The sequence below is a fragment of the Oncorhynchus clarkii genome, chromosome 12 (assembly GCF_045791955.1).
Source record: "Oncorhynchus clarkii lewisi isolate Uvic-CL-2024 chromosome 12, UVic_Ocla_1.0, whole genome shotgun sequence".
Taxonomy (NCBI): domain Eukaryota; kingdom Metazoa; phylum Chordata; class Actinopteri; order Salmoniformes; family Salmonidae; genus Oncorhynchus; species Oncorhynchus clarkii.
Genome location: NC_092158.1, coordinates 76,528,326 through 76,543,329, shown reverse-complemented (window position 1 = coordinate 76,543,329; position 15,004 = coordinate 76,528,326). Strand labels below are relative to the sequence as shown.

The 15,004-nt window shown below is 42.8% G+C and overlaps 1 protein-coding gene across 5 annotated transcripts; it reads right to left on the bottom strand.

The window, feature by feature from the left end:
* Positions 1 to 397: 397 nt before the first annotated feature.
* On the bottom strand, positions 398 to 12,861 carry LOC139421332 (casein kinase I-like). Of its 5 annotated transcripts, none has more exons than XM_071172104.1 (11): positions 12,524 to 12,861; positions 10,113 to 10,203; positions 9,762 to 9,872; positions 9,322 to 9,470; positions 8,691 to 8,919; positions 8,309 to 8,479; positions 7,995 to 8,143; positions 7,461 to 7,650; positions 6,883 to 7,022; positions 2,715 to 2,780; positions 398 to 2,588 (listed from the first exon to the last, which is right to left on the bottom strand). In XM_071172104.1, exons 2-10 carry the CDS (start codon positions 10,186 to 10,188, stop codon positions 2,748 to 2,750), a joined length of 1,248 nt encoding a protein of 415 aa, XP_071028205.1. In that variant the 5' UTR covers positions 10,189 to 10,203; positions 12,524 to 12,861; the 3' UTR covers positions 398 to 2,588; positions 2,715 to 2,747. The 5 variants fall into 5 exon arrangements, with proteins under 5 accessions (XP_071028205.1, XP_071028208.1, XP_071028206.1 ...); XM_071172107.1 differs by having other exon boundaries at positions 6,976 to 7,022; positions 12,660 to 12,859; XM_071172105.1 differs by having other exon boundaries at positions 12,662 to 12,851.
* Positions 12,862 to 15,004: the final 2,143 nt, after the last annotated feature.

Sequence of the window (15,004 nt, the reverse complement as noted above, 5' to 3'; positions counted from 1 at the left end):
AGTACCATCCTCCTTTCGAAGCTTCCAGTCTGTTATTTGAACTCAAACAGCGTGATCTCCAGCCTTGTCCTCGTCAACAATCACACCTGTGTTAATGAGAGAATCACTGACATGTCAGCTGGTCCTTTTGTGGCAGGGCTGAAATGCAGTGGAATTTTTTGGGGGGGGGATTCAGTTCATTTCATGGCAAAGAGGGACTTTGCAATTCCTCTGATCACTCTTCATAACATTCTGGAGTATATGCAAATTGCCATCATACAAACTGAGGCAGGAGAATTGTGAAAATTTATATTTGTGTCTTTCTCAACTTCTGGCCACGACTGTACAGCTACAAAAATAAACAGTACACAACAAGTGCATAGAACTGAAGTAGAATAGAGCCATTTCAACAAATTACTAGTGAGGAAATTTTATTTTTTTATTACGTCATAAAATATACACAAATACTGTTGTAAATAAAGTTAGTGTGTTAAAGAACTGTACAAGATATCAGTACACAATACATAAGGTGTATACTCCCCATAGCCTGACCAGCGCTATCCCTCCCCGTAGTTACATTGCCACTGGGTCACACTGGCTTGCCAAAGGGACACGTCGCAAACACAGGTCATTACCAGAAACTGTGACATCACTGTGATTGCATCCGAGTCCCAGTTATCAATGACATCAAGGGTGCTGGTAAATGACATCCAGGGACCTCTTATTTTGCAATAGAAGGCGCCGATGACTTCAACATCACCTTTTTCAAGAGTGCTTTTTTTGAAAAAAAAAAAAAAAAAGTAGACAGCCCTATATCAGGTCCTATATCAGGTCCTCCAGGAAAGGCTTTGAGTGGAGTGATGAGAATTTGTCACTACTCTATCCAACAGACTATGAACAAACTGCTGGGAATAAAATAGGAAAAACAAAGTGCAATACATCCAAGAGCTTCCTCGTACACAAGAGAAACAAAATGGAGTATCGGAAAAAGAACAGTGAGACGGACAATCTCAAATAATGAGGCATGAGAAATGTATAGCCTGCAGTTTGTCCCCAGCAGCCCTGTGATTTTAACAGGGGACCTATGGAATTCTGAGAGTCCATGCACCAGACCTACACTTCTGACGACACACACGACCCAGTTGGCGATGTAAAAGTTTCTAAAATTCCTCCCAATTTAGTACTTAATATATATTTAAAAAAAATACTGATCCCCAGCTGCAATTTATGCATTTATTTTTCTACATTACACCTTAAAAACAACCAACCACATTTTGGCTTACACAGAAATTAAAAATATTTACAGTGAAGTAAAAAAAAAAGAAAAAAAAAAGCCATTGCACTTGATGCACCACCCCCCCCCTTCAATCAAGTACAGAGCTCATCCATTCCCATCAGACCTACAAAAATAAAAACATTAAAATAAAATGTAAAAGTTGGCGTTAAGAAAAATCATGAAAATCATAGCCACCATCATTTGCCAACTTGTTCATCGCAGTCTCTGGTCAAATACATTAAGAAAGCTTGTGATTCTCCCATGTCTTAAGAGTGTTGCACAGTCTTAAAATAAGCATGGTTGCTTTGACCTTACCAACCTACCAAATATTACGACCAAAGAACACAAATCAAAAGGAGACCAAAGTGGGCAAAAAGGGAGGATAAAAAAAACACGTGTGGATGAGGTGGTGAATAAATAAAAGCAGGAGAAGGGTAGAAAACACATGTCCACCTCAATCATTGTGTGAGGTGTTGGCTTTTGGACAACATCAGTTCCAAAGTGGGTTGAAGTAGCCTAAATGCTAGGCTAAAGTGGAGAATTAGCAATTCAGTAAGAGGTAAAGTAGGGGAAAAGAACCCAACATCATTTCAGCTAATGTTCACTTGCTCTTCCTTTCTTCTCATGACTTCATCTACCACCCACCCATCTCTCCATCCTTCTCACCATTCCTTCTCTTCAGCTATACCTTTCCTTTCTGAGTTAAAACATCAAATAAGAAAGTAAAATTGCCCAAGCCTCAATAGGACCCCCACCAAATGAATATGATCTATTCACAAAATATGCACAGTAAATCATACCAATTAGTACAGCCCCTTACTATTCTATAAATTAACTGGTTAAAACATACATGGGTACATTTGTGTGTGTTGTCTTTGCGGTGTAAACAGAAATGGCTAAATCCACACAAGCCCAAATTTCGAGTTGACCTTTTCTTGGTTTGGAACGCGTTTGTGCCCGCAACTATATTTGGCAAAGGAGCACCAGCTTGTGTTTTTCAACCCCCAAATCAGTCTTCTACCTGCCAGCCACCCAGAGAATAGTGGGGGAGGGACAAAGGTGTCTGGCAGGGGGTGCATGATCCAAGCTACCATGGGGTAAATAGGTCAGTGGAGAGGAGGGTGTTATTCACTATCTTATCCTCGTACTATTACAGGCCAGGTTTATCCCATCAAAGTTAGGGCGGAAGGGAGAAATTCCTGCAGTCCTTGACCAACTGCCATCCTTTCATCAGTTTATGATTCTCTGTCCTTTCCTCCAAGATCCACTTATTTGTCCAATTAGCAAAAATTCACAACAGAAACAAAACTGGGACAAAGGATCTCTTGAAGCCCTGCAAGGGAAGATTGCGTATTTTGTCAGATGTATAGATAGGTGATAAATAACAAGAAAACACTGTCTGACAAACTAGGTACATTTACTTAAGTCCTGCGTGTGTTAGGGAAAGAGACATCCTCACCTGTCAGTATCCAGTGCATGTGGAACTGAATTTTCACTTCCCCAGGTGCTCAAATGGCATGCTGACCTACAGAGAGAGAAAAGGGAGGGGAGAGGTATCACGATGAAAGAGATTGATACCTCACATCTCAAAATAGGGCTACTTAATGTTAGATCCCTCACTTCAAAGACAGTTATAGTCAATGAACTAATCACTGATCATAATCTTGACGTGATTGGCCTGACAAACATGGCTTAAGCCTGATTCATTTACTGTGTCAAATGAGGCCTCACCTCCTGGTTACACTAGTTTATTTATTTTTTTTATTTATTTTACCTTTATTTAACCAGGCAAGTCAGTTAAGAACAAATTCTTATTTTCAATGACGGCCTGGGAACAGTGGGTTAACTGCCTGTCACTAGTGACCATATCCCCCATGCATCCCGCGGAGGTGTTGCTAACATTTAAGATATCTTTTTTTCTTTTTTTGTAAATTGAAATTTGCTATGTTTGTCTTTTGAGCTTCTAGTCATGAAATCTATGCAGCCTACCCAATCACTTTTTATAGATACTGTTTACAGGCCTCCTGGGCCATATACAGCGTTCCTCACTGAGTTCCCTGAATTCCTATCGGACCTTGTAGTCATAGCAAATAATATTCAAATTTTTGGTGACTTTGATATTCACATGGAAAAGTCCACAGACCCACTCCAAAAGGCTTTCGGAGCCATCGTCGACTCAGTGGGTTTTGTCCAACATATCTCTGGACCTACTCACTGCCACATTCATACTCTGGACCTAGTTTTGTCTTATGGAATAAATGTTGTGGATCTTAATGTTTTTCCTCATAACCCTGGACTATCAGACCACCATTTTATTACGTTTGCAATCGCAACAAATAATCTGCTCTGACCCCAACCAAGGAGCATCAAAAGTCGTGCTATAAATTCTCAGACAACCCAAAGATTCCTTGATGCCCTTCCAGATTCCCTCTGCCTACCCAAGGACGTCAGAGGACAAAAATCAGTTAACCACCTAACTGAGGAACTCAATTTAACCTTGCGCAATACCCTAGATGCAGTTGCACCCCTAAAAACATTTGTCATAAGAAACTAGCTCCCTGGTATACAGAAAATACCCAAGCTCTGAAGCAAGCTCCCAGAAAATTGGAACGGAAAACTGGAAGTCTTCAGACTAGCTTGGAAAGACAGTACCGTGCAGTATCGAAGAGCCCTCACTGCTGCTCGATCATCCTATTTTTCCAACTTAATTGAGGAAAATAAGAACAATCCCCCCAAAAAATGTATACTGTCGCAAAGCTAACTAAAAAAGTTGTCCTGAGTCTGCACAACTCTGCCAGGACCTAGGATCAAGAGAGACACTCAAGTGTTTTAGTACTATCTCTCGACACAATGATGAAAATAATCATGGCCTCTAAACCTTCAAGCTGTATACTGGACCCAATTCCAACTAAACTACTGAAAGAGATGCTTCCTGTGCTTGGCCCTCTTATGTTGAACATAATAAACGGCTCTCTATCCACCGGATGTGTACCAAACTCACTAAAAGTGGCAGTAACAAAGCCTCTCTTGAAAAAGCCAAACCTTGACCTAGAAAATATAGAAAAACTCAAAATCGGCCTATATCGAATCTTCCATTCCTCTACTTTTTTGAAAAAGCTGTTGCACAGCAACTCACTGCCTTCCCGAAGATAAACAATGTATACAAAATGCTTCAGTCTGGTTTTAGACCCCATCATAGCACTGAGACTGCACTTGTGACGGTGGTAAATTACCTTTTAATGGCGTCAGACTGAGGCTCTGCATCTGTCCTCGTCTCTGAATGGTTTGTCCTCTGACAAATCAACTGTAAATTTTGGTGTTCCTCAAGGTTCCGTTTTAGGACCACTATTGTTTTCACCATATATTTTACCTCTAGGAGATGTCATTCGAAAACATAATGTTAACTTTCACTGCTATGCGGATGACACATAGCTGTACATTTCAATGAAAATTGGTGAAGCCCCAAAATTGCCCTCGCTAGAAGCCTGTGCTTCAGACATAAGGAAGTGGATGGCTGCAAACTTTCTACTTTTAAACTCGGACAAAACAGAGATGCTTGTTCTAGGTCCCAAGAAACAAAGAGATCTTCTGTTGAATCTGACAATTAATCTTGATGGTTATACAGTCGTCTCAAATAAAACTGTGAAGGACCTCAGCGTTACTCTGGACCCTGATCTCTCTTTTGACGAACATATCAATACTGTTTCAAGGACAGCTTTTTTCCCATCTACGTAACCTTGCAAAAAACAGAAACTTTGTCCAAAAATGATGCAGAAAATGAATATATGCTTTTGTTACTTCTAGGTTAGACTACTGCAATGCTCTACTTTCCGCCTACCTGGATAAAGCACTAAATAAGCTTCAGTTAGTGCTAAATACGGTGCTAGAATCCTGACTAGAACCCCAAAATTGTATCATATTACTCCAGTGCTAGCCTCCCTACACTGGCTTCCTGTTAAGGCATGGGCTGATTTCAAGGTTTTACTGTTAACCTACAAAGCATTACATTACCCATCTTTCCGATTTGGTCCTGCCGTACATACCTACAAGTATGCTACGGTCACAAGACGCAGGCCTCCTAATTGTCCCTAGAATTTCTAAGCAAACAGCTGGAGGCAGGGCTTTCGCCTATAGAGCAACATTTTTATGGAATGGTCTGCCTGCCATGTGAGAGACGCAAACTCGGTCTCAACCTTTAAGTCTTTACTGAAGACTCATCTCTTCAGTAGGTCATATGATTGAGTGTAGTCTGGCCCAGGAGTGTGAAGGTGAACAGAAAGGCTCTGGAGCAACGAACCGCCCTTGCCTAGCCGGTTCCCCTCTCTCCACTGGGATTCTCTGCCTCTAACCCTATTACAGGGGCTGAGTCACTGGCTTACTGGTGCTCTTCCATGCCGTCCCTAGGAGGGGTGAGTCACTTGAGTGGGTTGAGTCGCTGACGTTGTCTTCCTGTCTGGGTTGTGCCGTGGCGGAGATCTTTGTGGGCTATACTCAGCCTTGTCTCGGGATGGTAAGTTGGTGGTTGAAGATATCCCTCTAGTGGTGTGGGGGCTGTGCTTTGGCAAAGTGGGTGGGGTTATATCTTGCCTGTTAGGCCCTGTCCGGGGGTATCATCGGATGGGGCCACAGTGTCTCCTGACCCCCCCCTGTCTCAGCCTCCAGTATGTATGCTGCAGTAATTTGTGTGTCGGGGGGCTAGGGTCAGTCTGTTATATCTGGAGTATTTCTCCTGTCTTATCCAATGTGAATGTAAGTATGCTCTCTCTCTTTCTTTCTCTCTCTTTCAGAGGACCTGAGCCCTAGGACCATGCCTCAGGACTACCTGGCCTGATGACTCCTTGCTGTCCCCAGTCCACCTGGCCGTGCTGCTGCTCCAGTTTCAACTGTTCTGCCTGCGGCTATGGAACCCTGACCTGTTCACCGGACGTGCTACCTGTCCCAGACCTGCTGTTTTCAACTCTCTAGAGACAGCAGGAGCGGTAGAGATACTCTTAATGATCGGCTATGAAAAGCCAACTGGCATTTACTCCTGAGCTGCTGACTTGTTGCACCCTCGACATCCACTGTGATTATTATTATTTGACCATGCTGGTCATTTATGAACATCTTGGCCATGTTCTGTTATAATCTCCACCCGGCACAGCCAGAAGAGGACTGGCCACCCCTCATAGCCTGGTTCCTCTCTAGGTTTCTTCCTAGGGAGTTTTTCCTAGCCACCGTGCTTCTACACCTGCATTGCTTGCCGTTTGGGGTTTTAGACTGGGTTTCTATACAGCACTTTGATATATCAGCTGATGTAAGAAGGGCTATATAAATACATTTGATTTGAGAGAACAAAGGACTCCGAAAATTGGAGTGCAAATAAGAGGGTGATCAAGTGAGTGCCGCAAATGTGGCACAATATAAAAATAATAATCAACCCACTGCATGCTACATAATATAGAAGCTAAACACTAATAGGAAGTCCTCTGACTCTTTGACAAGAAATGTAATCTTGTTCTGGAAGGGTGGACCTTTTTCCAGTTGATATTCCCCCTCAAAAAGTTGGTCGTAGGAGTTGGGCTCAGGTGCATGGCACCTGGGTTTTAGGGTTTGTGATGATGCATGATGGGGTAGCGTTAGCGTACCTGCGATGTGGAAATTCGGGATTGGTCAAGACGGGCTGTAAGGTCAGAGGATGACACATTTGCGGGGGCACCTCGGTGGAGCCGCATGCTCACCTTCCGCTCACGCTCAGCACGAGAGATAGCCCGCGGCGACGTGTTCCCTGAAAGAGGAAGAATACAAGGGAGAAGGCCATTTAGAAATAGAACTGTTGACTGCAAACCGTCATTTCTGTCAATGCGTTTACAAAATGATTTATCTATATCAAAAGCTATTTCATTGTCCCCCACAATGAAATCGGGTAGTGTTCTGCTGCTCGGTCTCCGTTCGTTCGTAAATTAGTCACACGCAATCTGACAGCACTGGGACGATTTTGACGAAACTTGGATGAATGATGCGTCTTGCCATAGAGATACGGCATTTACAAAATTACACTGATTGGCAGAAGGGAGCTACAGTAATTAACTGAAGTGTGTTAGTCACACACACACACACACACACACACACTCTCACTCTATTGGCCCTTTTTGGATAATTTCCTAAATGTTCCTATTCCATTCAACTATAGCTCTAGTTAAAAAGAGCACAGGTGTGTGCTCACCAGACTGCTGCACCCGTGATGCAGGGTTAGAGATGGCCTGCTCTGGTCCATTCCTAACTCTGTTGACGGCTGGTGGGTTTGGCCCTGGCGGGAGACCCCGTGCAGCAGATCCCCGAGGGCCTCCTACGATACGCTCGTCTCTTTCTTCAGCTCCCCTCCTCTCACCGTCTTCTGCTGTCCTACTGGCACCCTGAGAGGAGACCACACAGGTTACAGCAAACCCATAACTACATAGAGCTACATCCAAATCTTTCAAAATCATTCTGATTATGTGGACACTATGGATAGTGTATACCACTGCTTTACAACCCTGTTTTTGGAGAGCTATCCTCCTGTAGGTTTTCGCTCCAACCTGTTGTAACCTGATTCATCTTATCAACCAGCTAATTATTAGAATCAGGTGTGCAAGATTTGGGTTGAGTGAAAACCTGGAGAGTAGCTCTCCAGGAACAGGGTTGGAGAGACCTGGTGTACAGACAGAATGTAGCACTTAGTTCCTTGTAAAGAATAAGAGCTTTGGTGTGGCAAACTCACAAATTTGAGCATGTTCCAGTCGAATACGTAGTCATAGGAGAAGCCTTGTCTGTGGAACAGATTCCTGAAGAGCTGACGAAGGTATGAGTAGTCTGGCTTGTCGTCAAAGCGCAGCGAGCGGCAAAAATTCAGGTAGGTGGAGAACTCGGCTGCAGACAAGCAATGCCAATAAAAGGGAAGGGTGAGCAAAAACCCAGGATTGAGAGACTGTGGTATATGCAAATGTTTGTTACAACACAATAGAGAAGGAAAATAGTTGTCCACACACATTGATACAAATGTCACAGCCCAGACAGATACTAGCAGTCACTTACAGGGGTATCCTTTGCAGAGCACTTCGATGGGGGTGGACATTTTTTTCTCGCTGATGCGTTCGTACTTCTGCCTCTTTGTGGCGGCTTTGAGGCCTTGCCAGGGCAGAGAGCCCAGGTTGAAGTACATGAGGACATATCCCAGAGACTCCAGGTCGTCACGCCGAGACTGCTCTGAAGAACAGGAGACAGGTTTGAATGATTTGCTATTTAGGACAGACAGGATCGAGTGGTATCAAAATATGTAAGCTAAGGACGAGGGGACAATAGTCACTACATCTCAACATTAGGCATGAGCATTGGAGGGTAAAATTAAATCACATTCATAAAGACATTTAGATACTTCAGCCAAACAGGAGGAGGTGATTTTTAAAAAGTCCCTTACCGATGCCCAGGTGGGTGTTGATGGACGCGTAGCGTGCAGTGCCCGTCAGGTTCTTGTTCTCCCTGTAGGGGATGTGCTGGTGTGTGCGGGCGTCTCTGTACTTCTTGGCCAGGCCAAAGTCGATGATGTACACTAGGTTGCCCTTCTTCCCAAGTCCCATGAGGAAGTTGTCGGGCTTGACGTCGCGATGGATGAAGTTCTTGGAGTGGATGTACTCGATGCGACTGATCTGGAGAGGACAGAGGGGGATTCAGAAGAAAAGGAGAAGCGAGACAACAGAAAGCTCTGCTGGCATGGTCTGTAAAAGCCTTGAAACCTTACTGTAAGCTAACAGTAATTTAAACCCTCCAACAGCCAATGCTTTTCGGGGGCACAACGTCAGTAAAAACAGAAACAATAAGTAACAGAACAAATCTGAGCAAAAGGAAGAACAATGAGGACAGGAAGTGGAGAAAGGACAGCCAAATAGTATAGAAGAGTAATACGACTACACAGCAAAGTTAAGAGAAGAGGGTGACACAGCAGCACAAGCAAAGTTAGGACAGCAGACAGAGTTACTGGTAAAGGGTATAGAGGACAAACAGCACAATGAACGTTGAGGGGAAAAGATAACACCATAAGAGTTCTGTACCATCTGGTCTGCCAACAGTAGCACCGTTTTGAGGCTGAACTTGCGGGAACAGAAGTTGAAGAGGTCTTCCAGACTGGGGCCCAAGAGCTCCATCACCATGACGTTGTAGTCTCCCTCTGCCCCGCACCACTTTATCGAGGGAATCCCCACTGTCAGGCAGGCACAAAGAAGTAGCTTTTAGTGTACATCTAACCATAGTTACATGCGCATACATCCTTTATGACTAATGTCATACAACAACAACAACTTCAGCAAAAGAGTTTCAGTGCTCAACACATTATTTTGGTGAACATGATACTTCTGAAATGAAATAAATGCAATAACTGGGTACATTTGACCATTTATGATAGTCACTACTTACTGATCCCAATACACTCAGACGTGTCAGTATGGCATTTACTAATGTTCCTTCTCAGTTACACCCCCCCCATTCTCCTCACCTCCTCCCTGCATCATCTTGTAGAACTTGCTCTCGATGTGCAGCTGTGGGTGTTTGGTCTTCACACATTCCAACTTAATGGCCACCTCCTCGCCCGTGGCAATGTTGGCACCTGAGGAAGCGCATGCGCACGCACACACACACACACCAGGGCTCGGCTCAGGAGCAACTTGTGAACCATGAACATGGAAAGAAACTCCGGTTGAACATCCAGGGAATGGAAAGAAAGTCTACGGCTAAGAGGAGGAAAAAAAGCCAATATGGGGACTAGGCCAGTAGACAGAGGCAAATGGAGAAAAGGACAAGGAAGAAGAGAAATGCCAACAGAGGGAGATGGAGCACTTCCACTTACCAAGGTAAATGTCTCCAAAGGACCCACTCCCTATTTTCCGTCCCAGTCGGTACTTGTTCCCCACTCTCAGATCCATGGTGTTGAAAGTTCACTATGGACACAGAACAGACGAGGCCACGATGTTACGAGGCAACCATGACCGTACAGTCTTATATTTTACACTTGGCATAGGCTAATTTGCAAATGAAAAGAAACAGAAATGATACAAATCCAACTTAATTCACTAGATCTCGAATCGAAGGCAAACTTTGACTAATGGAACATTTCTTCCTGAACCAGCGGTAGGCCGTCTTACAATGGTCACTTTACACATTCCAAACAGGACGACCATTAACCGCAAACAACTAAATGAATTGAGTGAGTGTGTCGCTTGAGCGGGTTGATTAGCAGACAGCTGTCTGGATTCCAGCGATAGGCTACACAATTACATTTGTAAGGCTGCTGAGGAGGTGGTACAGAGAAAGTGGGAAATACAGTAGGAAATATGGAAGATGAGGCCTGAAAGACAGACAAGAGAAAGAGCAACAACATATCTCCCTGGAAGGGCCCGGGAGAGCTCCCCAGAGTCAGCTGGGGCCTGGATAGTAGAAATTGTCAGACACGAGGGAGGGAAGGAAGCGAGTCTTCTGAACCAAACTGCACGTGACACTGGAGCAGGATCATCATTTATTTAGCACCCTCAACCACGCCATATTCTGCAGCCACTGCAAAGGCGCTGCTGCGTGGGCTGTATGTGTGTCAAAGCCCACAAAGGAATCTGTGCAATGAACTTTAGAGCAAGACCTGGAGAAGGATATGAGGCATAATTTATAGAGCGCCACACCAATTTAGGTGGCCTAAGAAAAGCTTCTTCTATCTCTCAGTTGACAATGTAGTACATACAGGTGGGAAGCATTATTCTGTCAGTTCTCATTACTAAACTACTATAGAGCTTTTCATTGTATGTGCATGACCGTGTCATGTTTTTCATATGATTAGGCCTAGGCCTTCCTACAGCACTGACCACATTATACCTCACCACGATTACAGGTCTACTTCCTCTCAACATAATACTTTGGAAATGCAAGTAGCTCATGACAGAGCAGAATGAGGAAGAACGAGAAGAAGCATTTTCGGTCAAACTCAGTTGTGTGGCAATGGGCATACCAATTCGGGAATGGAAAAAGTAATCAATAGGACTAGTTGTGCATATTTAAAACTACCAAGGGGGACCAAATATCTTTCCCGAAAATGATTCCAAAAAAATGGCATGAGGTTCTTCCCATTGCCTGTAGTGTTGTCAGAAGAGGCGACAGACATAAATGCAGATGTGATGGTAGTAGATGGATTAGGGTTAATAAAGGGTTAGGTTTCATTACAACATGAGGGTTTTAACTGTGGAGACCCAGCTCAGGCCTAACATTAACCAGGGCCTATATATGAAACATAGATGAATTGCTTTGTCAGAAATAGTGACATTGCTTTATATCACACATTGCTCCGTGCATGACATTCAGCTATGGAACACTGACAACTATAGTGTGTCACAGTGCAGAAAATCACAATGGTCTACCGCTGGATATTCAGTTTGTAACACGGGACTTATGATAATTATTTAGCAGTTGATTCATCCTACTGGGTCATGTGAGAGGTTTTATCAATAGATCACAGTTCAGAGCCAGGCTTTATATTTTGGTAGGAAACGATCAGGACCTGGTAACTACAGTGTAAACCATACACTCACACCATGTATTGCAATATTCAACCATTACCACTATTCCCATGAACAGTGTACAGAGTATTTACTGACTTGAATCATTTCATCAGTGTGGGCCTGTAACCTACATATAATTACAATGCGTTCTCTTTAAGAGGAATTCTGTCTTAACAAAAAGCTAGGAGGATTTCACAACCACATGAAAAGAGACAATTTTTTCAGAAACAATACAACTAGGCCTACATAATGCCAGTCTATTTCACCTAGTGTTAATGTATTAACTAGGTACGGCAACGTTAAATTTAACATTTGCATGGACAAAATCCTTTTACGGATTTGAGTATCATCAACCCAACTAAACATCTTCTTACGTAACCTTTTAGAAAGCTGTCGCTGCGTTGGTAACAATCAAAAGGGAAGCATCTCAACTAGGGTGAATAGTTGTGACATTTACGATCACTCAAAAGTCGAAATGGTTACAATAATAATAACATTACCGTACACTTCAAACAAAAGGTTGCTACTGTGACAATACCAACTGTCCGTATTCAGCAGTGGTTGTGCCTAGCTAGCAAGTAGCCCGAGAATACGCTTGCCGCTTCAACCATGTACCAGTCATTCACACCATTTTAAATACCTTCAAGCTTCACAAATAGTTGACAGTGTATACGATCATGTATCATTTTGACTTTATTCTGGCCGCACCCTTACCTACCCTATGTTCTCCAGTGATAGCCATCTCTATCCGCCCCCTCCCCCTCTGCGACGCTCCTGAATACAAGACTCCGGTTCGGTCGAATCAAGTTCCCTTTCCCCCCCTGGTTTCGTCGGTTCCCCCGTACACTACTCACACGATATTAGGTTTATTCGAGAGGTGGTTCAGTGGCGGTGCTGATCCGAAGGATGTCAGTCAGACTGGGCCCCGGGCAGCGAAGGATGGGAACGGATTCTGGTGGCTCTCATACCCCAATTTTCCTTTAGCATCGGCTATACTCCCTGTTGATAGTCCCTGTGAAGCTTCAATACGAATGGCCGTCTCTATCAGAGTTCTGTCTCCCCCTCTCGTTACTCCCAACGCACCATTGACCAAAATCGATGATGTCAGAAGCACCCGGATTGCCTTAAAGAAATAGAACAGCTACAACTGTAGACATTCTTAAATGTTACACATTTGAGGAATAGGCAGCCTCAGAAAATAGATGCAACTGAATTAGTGAAAATAATATGCATTTACACAGGCAGCCTAATTCTGATATTTCTCTCACTAATTGGTCTTTTGACCAATCAGATCAGTGCTGAAAAAGTGCTGATATGAAAAGATTAGTGTAAAGAAGATCAGAATTGGGCTGCTTGTGTAAACGCAACCATAGAGTTGGCTTTTGTTCAGTTATAAAGAGAATAGGCCTTTGCATGATGATTAGATTCGTATGAACATTGTTATGAAGGATAATAGAGTGGAGACAAGAGCCATCATAACAAATAGCAGTGGTTCTGGTTTAGAGATAGTGAAGATTCCATCCAGACATTAGTCCTCATCCACATTACCAAAGGGTTCTCTATAAGAAAGAGTACAGTTGGTGCTCGTCCATCTCCATGGCTTGATGATGAACTGGGTGAGGCTTTTTCTCAAAGAAATATGGCAAAAGTCTTAGCAGCCAAGTCAAAATTAGAAATTGATGAACAGAATTATAGAACATTACGTAATTATGCAGTTAAATTGAATCAAAATAAAAAACTGTTTTACAACAATGCTTTTATTGATTGTAAAAACGATTCTAAAAAGTTATGGAACACAGTTAAGGGCTTACTTGGTACATCTATCTCATCATGCCCATCTAGTGTGGAGGTTGACGGGAGAATAATAACAAAACCAGTTGATATTGCCAATCATTTTTCAGATTTTTTTTACAAAGAAAATTAATTTACTGAGCGACAAGGTAAACATGCATTCTTCCAAACAAGCTATTGTCCAATGGATTGATGATCATATTATGAGCAATAAGATCTGCTCTTTTAGTCTACAAACGGTGTCAGTGGAGGAGGTGTTAAACCTATTGAAGTCATTACCTGATGGTAAATCTACAGGTTATGGTCTTATGGACAATTGTTTTGCTTCGCTGTGCTGCTCCCCAGATTGCAGTTCCACTGAGATACATATTTAATTGGTCACTGGAAAAGGGGATGTTTGCAAATGTATGGAATCATGCGAAACTGTGTCCTATTCCCGAAAGACTGCAAAGAACCCATTACTCCTGCCAATAGTCGACCAATTAGTCTACTCCCTACACTCAGTAAGATATTGGAGGGTATTGTGAGGAGACAAATATGGGAGTACATGGAAAAGAATGATCAGATTACAGCCAATCAGCATGCTTATCGCAAAAACCATTCCACTACCACTGCATTGGTTGATATGACTGACCAGTGGCTCAATGCTATGCATAATGGCAAGTTTGTGGGTGTACTATTTTTAGATTTCAGTGCAGCATTTGATTTAGCTGATCATGAAATAATTTTGACAAAATTAATGCGTTATGGTTTTAAGGAGGTAGCATTGAATTGGGTACAGTCATATCTAACTGACAGGAAACAGTCCACCTATATCAATGGTTCATTTTCTTCCCCTCATGTGTTAAACTGTGGAATACCGCACGGCAGCTGCCTTGGGCCACTTCTCTATTTAATATATACCAACAACCTTCCCTATGCCTTAGCTGAAACTCAAGCTACTATATTTGCAGATGATACTACAATTTATGCAGCAAGACAATCGGTTCAACAGGTACAGCAAGCTTTACAAGGAGATTTGAAGAATATTAGGGAATGGGTTTGCCAAAACAAACTTGGTTTAAACACCAAGAAAGCCAAAGTTATGTTGGTCTGTTCCACTAGTAAAAGGCCAAAACAGCATGGGATACAATTAAGTATGGGAGTAGTACAAATTGAAGAAGTGGCAGAAACCAAACTATTGGGAGTGCAGCTAGACAACTGCTTATCATGGTCGTCTCAAATAACTAATCTATGTAAAAAATATATATATATTAAAACAGCATGCATAATCAGAAGGATAGCTAAATATTTATCAGGAAAAATTCTTCAGCAAATAACACTAGCATTAATTGAGAGTCAGGTGAACTACTGTTCGGTGGTCTGGGGAAATGCATCATCAAGTGAAGTTAGGAAACTGCAGAATGCA